Source organism: Penaeus monodon, chromosome 41 (genome assembly GCF_015228065.2).
Source record: "Penaeus monodon isolate SGIC_2016 chromosome 41, NSTDA_Pmon_1, whole genome shotgun sequence".
Lineage (NCBI taxonomy): Eukaryota > Metazoa > Arthropoda > Malacostraca > Decapoda > Penaeidae > Penaeus > Penaeus monodon.
Window position 1 is genome coordinate 10953897 of NC_051426.1, and position 10461 is coordinate 10964357.

A 10461-nucleotide genomic window follows, 5' to 3' on the forward strand; every position below is an offset into this window, starting at 1 on the left:
TCTTTCCTTTCTTTTTTCTTACTCATCTCGTCCTCCTTTTTTTCTTTGCCTTCTTTATTTGTTCCCCTCCCTTTCTTCTTACCTTCCTTACCTTCCCTCCTTCTTTCTTTCCCTCCCTCTTCCCCCTAATCCTTCCTTTTTACCTAACCTCATCCCTCTCTCCCTCCCCTTCCTCCCTTCCTTCTCCTTCCCTCCCACCCCTCCCTCCCTCTCCTCCCTTCCTTCCCTTTCCTCCCTTCCCTCCCTCTACTCTTCCCTCTTTCCCTCTCCTTCCCTTCCCCCCTTCTCCTTCCCTTCCTTCCCCTCCCTCTCTTTCTCTCCCCTTGCCTCCCCTCCCCAGATTCGTGATCATAGACACCATTATCGTGGACGACGACCCGATCACCTCCCTGCAGACGCTGAAGACCTCGGAGGCGCGCATCCTCCTCCTGTATTCGACCCGCGAGGAGGCCGCCGTCATCATGAAGGCGGCGACGGAGCTGGGACTCACCGACAAGAACTACATCTGGATCGTGACGCAATCGGTGGTCGTGGATCGAGCCGTCAACCTCCCCACGTCCAGCGACCTCCCTGTGGGCATGCTAGGTGGGTGGTTTAGAGGGGTGTGTGTATATGTGTGCGTGTGAGTGTGAGAGAGAGAGAGAACGAGAGAGAGAGAGAGAGAGAGAGAGAGCGACGGAGAGAGAGAAGGAGAGACAGAGGGGGAGAGAGAGAAGGAGAGACAGAGGGGGAGAGAGAGAAGGAGAGAGAGAGAGGGGGAGAGAGAGAAGGAGAGAGAGAGGAGGGAGAGAGAGAGAGAGAGAGAGAGAGAGAGAGAGAGAGAGAGAGAGAGAGAGAGAGAGGGGGGGGGAGGAAGAGAGAGTGCGAGAGACAGACAAAGAGAGAGAGAGACAGAGACAAGTTTAGACAAGGTTAGAGAGAACACATAGAAAGAAAGCTAAAAATAAAAAAGAAAGTGGGAAGAAGGAAGAACCGAGAGAGAAAGAGCAAGGATAAAAGAGCAAGTAAACAAAAGGAGTAACAGAAATCCCACTTCCCTTAGCCCTTTCCTCATTAACATCAAGACTTCCGTGTTGACAGCGAACTCTCCTCATCTAGCGGCAAAGTACTCAAACTGTGCACAACTTTGCCCTGTCGTCTGAAAGTGAAATGTGGATGCTCTCTCTTGCCAGCACTGTTTGTTTACATTAATGATTATTTTCCATCTTTATCTTTTATGTCGTTTTATCCACGAATTATGCACGATATGAAAAAAAAAACTCATACACACATTCATACATTATGATAATTATGATAGTGACGATGGTGATGATGAGGATGGTGATGAGGTAAAAACTATAACTGTAGAGTATAGATGAGGATTATAGTGAAGGGAGTAATCACCGAAATAATAATCATAATAAAAAATAATAATGATTATTATAATGATGATGATAATGAAGATGAAGATGAAGATGAAGATGATGATAATGATGATGATGATGATGATAATGATATTAATAACTATAATGAAAATTATTATAATAACAATAACAATAATGTTAATTATGATATTAATACTACTACTACTGATAATGATGATGACGATGATGATGATCATGATGGTGATGAAGATGATGATGATGATAGTAATAATAATAATTATAATTATTCTAATAATAATAATAACAATAATAAAAGTAAATAATTATAATGAAATTCATAATGATAATAATAATAATAATGATAATAACAACAACAATAATAATAACAATAATAATGATAATAATAACAACAACAACAACAATAATAATGATAAACGATATTGATAAAAACAATTATAATAAAAATGATAATGAAGATAAATAACAACAACAACAATAATGACAAATGATCCTGACAACAAAGTACAAAAAAAGGAAGAGGCAAATTACTAATAACATTTATAACACAAGCCACCCTGTTCTTCCTCTCACAGGCGTTCACTTCGACACCTCGCTGGAAAGTCTGGCCAAGAACATCCAGACAGCAATAGAGGTCTTTGCCTACGCCGTTGAGCAGTTTGTGAACGCAACTCGCTACACGCCAAGTGATCTGAACCCGAGGCTGTCTTGTGAGGACCAGAAAAACGCGAAATGGGGACTGGGATCGACTTTCTACAGGTAAAGTAGCCTCGTCTTTTTTTTTTTTTTTTTTTTTTTTTTTTTTTTTTTTTAGGGTGTTTTTTGTGGTTTTAGGTTTAGTGGGTCATTGGGGGGATAGTTTGGTGGTGGGTTATATGGTTGTGTTGGTATTCTATGGATGTTTGTATATATATGTATAGGTAAGTGGATATGTATGTACAAATACGTGCAAAGAATAAAACACAAACATGTTTCACACACACACACACTCACACGCTTAAACACACACTCACACACTTAAACACACACTCGCACACTTAAACACATACTCACACATTTAAACACACACTCACACACTTAAACACACACTCGCACACTTAATCACATACTCACACATTCAAACACACACACACACATGTTTCTCACTCAACTATACTGCATATTCTTCTAAGAGTAATGTCACAGAACTTCTATTATTAAAGGTTATGAGCTCATTGCCTGTTGCACTAAACTTGTGATCATATTTTAGGATCTAATTATCATAAATTCGTATAAAACCGTCATTAATATAAATTATCTTGCCGGAGATAGGAGTGGAAGATATATCACGGGTTAACCCAAACTCCATTACCAAAAGACTATTATACTCGAGAAGGGAAAGCGTGTTTAACAAGACTAACTGGCAACTGGGAAGTTTTGTGACGTCATTGTTGTCTATGTGTTTATGGAAAAAAGAAAAGAAACGAAATGAAAAGGAAAGAAAAAAAAAAATATATATATATATACTCCTAATGGTTTCTTCACCTTTTCGTGCTAGAAAGACATGTTTTAGCTAACTCGCATTAATTATAACGATATACAGAATAGAACTCGTGTAGAATCAAACACATGGCATCAATATGAAATCACAGGTAAACCCAGATGTCATTACCTGTAATACCTGTACACCCTCAGTCCATTCATTTCCAATCGATCTTTCTCTCATCTCTTATAAACCATCTTTGTCATTAACTAACAAGACAGGGGGTACACATCTCACGACGAGGGGGTCAATATATCACGACGAAAGTACACATCTAACACCACCGTCACAAATCAAGCGAAACGTCACGCATCGCATCAAACGTGTCACCCCTTTTTTTGCCCGTCACGCGTCACTCTCAACGCCACCCTTGCAGACACCTGAGGAACGTGAGCCTGAACCAGCACAACCCCAGCGTGACGTTCAACATCGACGGGACGAGAAGTGACGTAGAGCTGAAAATTGTAAACTTGAGGGAAGGCACATCCAATAACAAGGTGTGGGAGGAGGTACGTGCCTGGAGGTCAGCCGTCGAGACGGACTATTATTAATTCGTTTATTTGTGTCGTTTCTTGGAATTTTATTTGCTAATTTATTTTTAAGATTTTTTTTTCTCTTTTTTGGTATTGTTTGATTTTTTTTTCTGTTGTCTATGTCGTTCTTAAAAAAATAATTTACTTCAACGTCGTCATTAATGATAACGATAATAGTATTCATAATAATAATAATATTTTTATTATCATCATCATCATCATCATTAGCAGTAATACTAATATCATTATCATTATAATTGTCACTACCATCATTTCGTCTTTTAAGTGTTACAACCCTTTTTATCTTCGTTAATTAATTCAGGTCATTCCATCTCATTTTGTCCTTTTCTGTTGTTGCTCAAAAAAAAAAAAAAAAAATCAGTTTTTCCTCACATTTCTCCCCCATAACACTCGCCCCCCCTCCCTTATTACACCCATTACTGCGCCATAACGCCATTTTCCCCCCTGACCCCTTTTTTCTATCCTTCCCAAACCTTTAATTGGAACCTTTACAAAACGTTTGGCTTCCTTCTAGCACTGTAACACTTCTAACACTTATCTCCCAAGCTCTTTCATCTCTTTTTAACACTTCTTATCACCTCTTTCATCTCTCTATCAACGCTCATTATCCTCTTCTAACAGCCATCAAACACCTTTCTACCACCCACCTAATACCCCCTTCTAACACCCTTCTAACACCTCACCTCACTCCTAGCACCCACTTATCGCCCTCTCCTAACACCTGCTTATCACCCCCCCTAACACCCTTCATCACCCCTTTCTAACACCCATCAAACCCCCTTCTAACAGCTCTCTTCACCCCTTTCTAACACCCATCAAACAGCTCTCTTCACCCCTTTCTAACACCCATCAACCCCCTTCTAACAGCTCTCTTCACCCCTTTCTAACACCCATCTAACAGCTCTCTTCACCCCTTTCTAACACCCTTCTCTCCCCCCCCACAGATAGGGGTGTGGAGATCGTGGGAGGGAGAAGGTCTCTCCATCACGAATCGTGGCCGGGCGGGGGCACTCCCCCCCAGGGAGTGCCCGGGAAAGTTCCTTGAAGGTAGGGGGGTGGGGAATGAGGGAATTGGGGATGGGGAAAAAGGGGGGGTTGGGAAGTGTGGGGAAAATTTTGAATGGGGGTGGGGAATGAGGGGGAATTGGGAATTGGGGTAGTATGTGAGGGAAGGGGTACGTGGGGGGCGGAGTTAAGGGGAAGGGGGTGGAGGGGGTTAAGGAAAGAAAAGGGGGGGTAATATACTTCGCCCCTTTTAGTGGGATAGGGTGGAAACAATAGATAAAAACCAAAAATCCGAGAGAGGGAGAGAGAGAGAAGAGAGAGAGAGGGAGAAAAAGAGGAGAGAGAGCGGGGAAGAGAGAGAGAAGAAGAGAGACAGAGAGAAGGGGAGAGGAGAGAGAGAAGAGAGAAGAGAGAGGAGAGAGAAGAGAGAGAGAGGAAAGGGGCATTTTGGCCCCTATGAGATTGGCCATGCCCCCCCAAAATGGGTCTGGGTTTTCCCCGTTCCTTCAGGGGGAAAAATTTAGACAAAGTCAGAAAAATGTGCCCCCCCCCCCCCCTTTTCTCCCTCTCTCTCTCGCCCTTTTTCCTCTCTCTCTCCTCTCTCCTCTCCCTCTCTCTCTTTATTCCCCGCCCTATCGTATGCCTTTTTTCCCCTGTCTGACTCCTCTCTTTTTTCTTCTCTCTTTCTCTCCTCTCCCCTCCCCTCCCCCCCTTCCCTCTCTCCTCTCCCTCTTCCCCCCTCTCTCTCTCTCTCCCCCCTCTCCCCTTTTCCTCTCTCTCCTCTCCCCTCTCTCTCTCCTCTCTCCTCTCCCTCTCCTTCTCTCTCTCTCTCTCTCCTCGCCCCCCCCCCCCCCCCCCCCCCCCCCTCCCTCCCTCTTTCTCCCTCCCTTCTTTTCCCCTCCCTCCCTTTCCTTCCCCTCCCCCAACTACCACCATCATCTCTTCCTTTTACTTTTTTCCCCCTTTTTCCTCTCCTTGCTTTCTTCCCCTCCGCCAACCCCTTGCAGACACCTGAGGAAACGTGGAGCCTGAAACCAGCAACAAAACAGCGTGACGTTAAACCATCGACGGGACGAGGAAGTGACGTAGAGCTGAAAATTGTAAACTTGAGGGAAGGCACATCCAATAACAAGGACTGTGGGAGGCTGTACTTGCCTGGAGGCAGCCGTCGAGCCGGGACATTATAATTCGTTTATTTGTGTCCGTTTCTTGGAATTTTATTTGCTAATTTTATTTTTAAGATTTTTTTTTCTCTTTTTTGGTATTGTTTGATTTTTTTTTCTCGTGTCATGTCGTTCTTAAAAAAATAATTACTGGAACGTCGTCATTAATGATAACGAAAAGTCTTCTTAATAATAATAATATTTTTATTATCATCATCATCAATTCATCATTAGCAGTAATACTAATATCATTATCATTATAATTGTCACTACCAATCATTTCGTCTTTAAGTGTTACAACCCTTTTTATCTTCGTAATTAATTAGGTCATCCATATCATTTGTCCTTTTCTGTTGTGCCCCTCAAAAAAAAAAAAAAAAATCAGTTTATTTCCTCACATTTCTCCCCCATAACACTCGCCCCCCCTCCCTTATTACACCCATTACTGCGCCATAACGCCCATTTTCACACCTGACACCTGTTCCTATCCCTTCCCATAACCTTTAATTGTGAACCTTTACAATAACCGTGTTTGGCTTCCTTCTAGCACTGTAACACTTCTAACACTTATCTCCCAAGCTCTTTCATCTCTTTTTAACACTTCTTATCACCTCTTTCATCTCTCTATCAACGCTCATTATCCTCTTCTAACAGCCATCAAACACCTTTCTACCACCCACCTAATACCCCCTTCTAACACCCTTCTAACACACTCACCTCACTCCTAGCACCCACTTATCGCCCTCTCCTAACACCTGCTTATCACCCTCTCCTAACACCCTTCATCACCCCTTTCTAACACCCATCAAACCCCCTTCTAACAGCTCTCTTCACCCCTTTCTAACACCCATTAAAAAAAACCCCCTACCCAGAACCCCTCCTTTAACCACCTTTTTACTAAACAACCCAATTTTCAAAACCCCCCCTTCCTTTTAACTAGCGCAGAGCTCCTCATTCACCCCTTTATCTTTTCTATGTTTTTCTATACAACCCATCAAACCCCCCCCCCTTCTAACAAGCCTCTTTACTCTTCAACCCCCCTTTTCTAAAAAACACCCATCTAACAGGGCCCAGCTCTCTTCACCCCCTTTTCTTAACACCCTATCTCCCCCCCCCACAGATAGGGGTCGTGGCGAAAGATAGTAGGGAGGGAGAAGGTACTCTACATCAACGACACGTGTTTGTGGCCGGGCAGGCAAGGGACACCCAAGTTTGCCACCGCCCCCCCAGGGAGGGACGGAGAAGTTCCATCTGGAAGGGTGAGGGGGATGGCGAAAATGAGGGGGAATTGGGGGCGAAATCGGAATTAGAAACTCAAACATTAAAAAATCATATAATGGGAGATGAGGGATGGCCTCGGGAAGGAGGATGGCGAAAATGAAGGGGAATGGGAAAATTGGGGGAAACGAATAATAAAAACCGAAAATGATAATTATGTGATGGGCGATCAATGCGAAATGATATGAAGAATAATCAAGGACGAAAAAACGAAATACACGAAAAAAATTGATGAGGGAAACTAAGAGGGGAAATATAAAAATATAAAAATCGCCGCGAAATTATGAAATGAAGAAGGGATGGCGAAGAGAATCGAATGACGAATGAGGGGAGGGGAATAATTGGGGGGAAGGGGGGAGATCCCGGGATGGGGGGAAGGAGGGAGGATAGTTGGGATGGGGAGGATAGGGAATAAAAAACGGGGGAAATTGGGGGGAGGGGGATGAGGTGGGGATTTGGAGTGAGGGGAGGAAGAGAATTGGGGGGATGGTGGAATAGGTAGAGGGGAAAGGAATTGGAATGAATGAGAAATTGGGGGGGAGGATGGGGAAAATGTCGCGGGATGGGGAATGAGGGGGGGATTGGGAAGTGAGGGGAATTTTGAATGGGGATGGGGAATGAGGGGAATTGGGAATTGGGGTAGTAAGTGAGGGAAGGGGTACGTGGGGGGACGGAGTTAAGGGGAAGGGGGTGAGGGGATTAGAGGAGGGAGAAAGAGGGGATAATATATACGTATGCGCACACTTGTATGTGTGGATAGATAGATAGACAGATAGATAAACACAAAAACATCCGAGAGAGAGGACGAGGTGAGGGGCTCGAGAAGTTGAAGAGGAGAGGGGCAGTGAATCGTGAGAGCAGAAGGAGGGGAGAGAGAAGACATGGAGAAGTGAGCAGAGAAGGGGAGGAGGGGGAGGTGGAGGAGACAGAGAAGATGAAGGGCGACTTTGAGTGGAGGGGAGAGGAAGAGGAGAAGAAAGGAGAGAAGAGAGGAGAGAGAAACGTGGAATGGAGAGAGGGAGGAGCGAGGGAGGCGAGAGAGGGAGAGAGGAGAGAGGGAGAGAGAGAGAGGAGAGAGAGAAGAGAGAGAGGAGAGAGAGGACAGAGAGAGAGAGAGAGAGAGAGAGAGAGAGAGAGAGAGAGAGAGAGAGAGAGAGGAGAGAGGGAGCATGGCCCAGGTATGAGATTGGCCATATGCCCGAAAAGGTCGGTCTGGCTGGTTCCCCGTTCGCTTCAGGGGAAAAAGTTGAGACAAAGTCAGAAAGTGTGCCCCCCCCCCCCCCCCGCTCTCTCCTCTCACTCTATCTCTCTCTCTCTCTCTCTCTCTCTCTCTCTCTCTCTCTCTCTCTCTATCTCATTTTCTCGCATCTCTGTATGCCTGCTCTCTGTCTGACTCTCCTCTCTCTCTCTCTCTCTCTTCTCATCTCTCTCTTCTCTCTCTCTCTCCCTTCTCTCTCTCTCTCTCTCGCGCCTCTATCCCTCCACACCACCTCCCTCCCTCCCTCCCTCTCTACCAACCTACCTAGCTCTCTTTCACTCTCACTCTCCCTTCCTTCCCCTTCCCTCTATATCTATCTCACTCATTCATCTCTTCTCTTTAGCGTCTTCCCTTTTTCTCTCGCTATGTCGCTGCCTGCATTGCCTGCCTGCCTTGTATGTCTGTTGTCTGTCTGTCTGTCTGCATGCTCGTCTGTCTGTCTGTCTGTCTGTGCTGTCTGTCTGCCTGCCTGCTGCTGCTGCCTGCTCCTCCTTTCTCATCTCTTCTCCAAAATCTTTTCTCTTTCGTGTCCTGTTGAAGCACTACCTTTGAGGTCAGGAAGCGACGAATGGAGGAGAGAGAGAGAGAGTGGGGGGGGAGGGGAGACAGAAGAAAAGGGTAAGAGGGGGCAAGGAGGAGAAAGTGAGAGGGAAGGAGAAATTGAGAGGGAAGGAGAGAGTGAGAGGGAAGGAGAAAGTGAGAGGGAAGGAGAAAGCGAGAGGGAAGGAGAAAGTGGGATGAATCTTGACTAATCTTAACTTTTGGGTGGTATTCTGGTGCTATGAAGGTGAGGAGGAGAGTTTTCTCCCATAAATCCTTCGCGTTTTTTCCCTTTTAACTCGTTCGCCTCCGAATGTTCTTGCGAGGGTTGGGGCTTTTCAGTATTGTTGCTGTGGCCATAATTCCTGTAATTTCAGGAGAGAGTGAGTGAGTGAGCGAGAGGAAATGAAAGAGTGAATGAGAATGAGTGAGCGAGTGAGCGAGTGAGTGAGAATGAGTGAGTAAGACTTGAGTGAATGAGTGAGTTACTGAGTGAGAGAGTGAATGAGTGAGCTATTGAGTGAGTGTGAGTGAGTGAGTGAGTGAGAGTGAATGAGTGAGTGAGAGTGAGTGAGTGAGTCAGAGAGTGAGTGAGTGAGAGAGAATGAATGAGGGAGTGAGAGTGAGTGAGTGAGTGAGTTATTGAGTGAGTGAGTAAGTGAGTGAGTGACTGAGAGTGAATGCGTGAGTTATTGAGTGAGTGAGAGAGAGAGGAGAGATAGAGAGAGAGAGAGAGAGAGAGTTAAGCGAGAGAGAGAGAAGAGGAGGAGAGAGAGAGAGAGAAAGGAGAGAATGAGTGAGTGAGTGAGAGAGTATGTGAGTGGGTGAGTGAGTTAGAGACAGAGTGAGTGTGAGTGTGAGTGTGAGGAGTGAGTGTGAGTAGTGTAGTGAGTGTGAGAGTGAGTGTGAGCGTGAGTGTGTGAGATGAGTGTGAGAGGAGGTGAGCGTGAGTGTGAGAGTGAGTGATGAGAGAGAGAGGAGAGAGAGAGAGAGAGGAAGAGAGAGATGAGAGCGAACGAGAGAGAGAGAGAGAGAGAGAGAGAGAGAGAGAGAGAGACTGAGAGAGAGAGAAAATGAGAGTGAGAGAGCGAGAGAGAGAGTGAAAATGAGAGTGAGAGTGAGAGAGAGAGAAAATGAGAGTGGGGAGAGAAGAAAAGGGGAGAAGAGAGAGGAGAGAGAAGAGAGAGAGAGAGGAGAGAGAGAGAGGGAGAGAGAAGGGAGAGAGAGAGAGAGAAAAATGAGTGAAGAGAGAGAGAGAGAAAATGAGAGAGGAGAGAGAATGAGAGTGAGAGAGAGAGAGAAAAGAGAGTGAGAGAGAGAAAATGAGAGTGAGAGAGAGAAAGAGAGTGAGAGAGGAGAAAAAAAATGAGAGTGAGAGAGAGAGAGAGGGAGAGAAAGGAGAGAGGGAGAGAGAAAAAAAGAGGGGAAAGGAGAGAGGGAGAGAGAGAAAGAGAGAAGGAAGGGGGAGAGAGAAAAGGAGAGGGAGAGGAAAAGGGAGAGAGGGGGAGAAAGGAGAGAGGGGAGGGAGAGAAAGAGGAGAGAAGAAAAGAGAGAAAAGAGAGAGAGAGAGAGAGAGAGGGGGGAGAGGAAGGAGGAGAGAGAAAAGAGAATAAAGGGGAGAGAGAAAGAGAGATGAGAATGAGGGAGATAGAGAATGAGGGAGATAGAGAATGAGGGAGAGACTGAAGTGAGACTGAGAGGACTGAGAGTGAGACTGAGAGTGAGACTGAGAGTGAGACTGAGAGAGAGAGAGAGAGAA

The 10461-nt window shown here is 45.2% G+C and overlaps 1 protein-coding gene across 1 annotated transcript in view; it reads left to right on the forward strand.

The window, feature by feature from the left end:
* The window catches only part of LOC119598378 (glutamate receptor ionotropic, NMDA 2B-like), a 96847-nt gene that overhangs the window by 64482 nt on the left and 21904 nt on the right, over window positions 1-10461 (forward strand). The window contains 6 exon segments of the mRNA XM_037948024.1: window positions 341-585; window positions 1958-2141; window positions 3281-3413; window positions 4403-4448; window positions 4451-4494; window positions 5471-5630. Coding sequence (XP_037803952.1) covers window positions 341-585; window positions 1958-2141; window positions 3281-3413; window positions 4403-4448; window positions 4451-4494; window positions 5471-5630 — 812 coding nt within the window.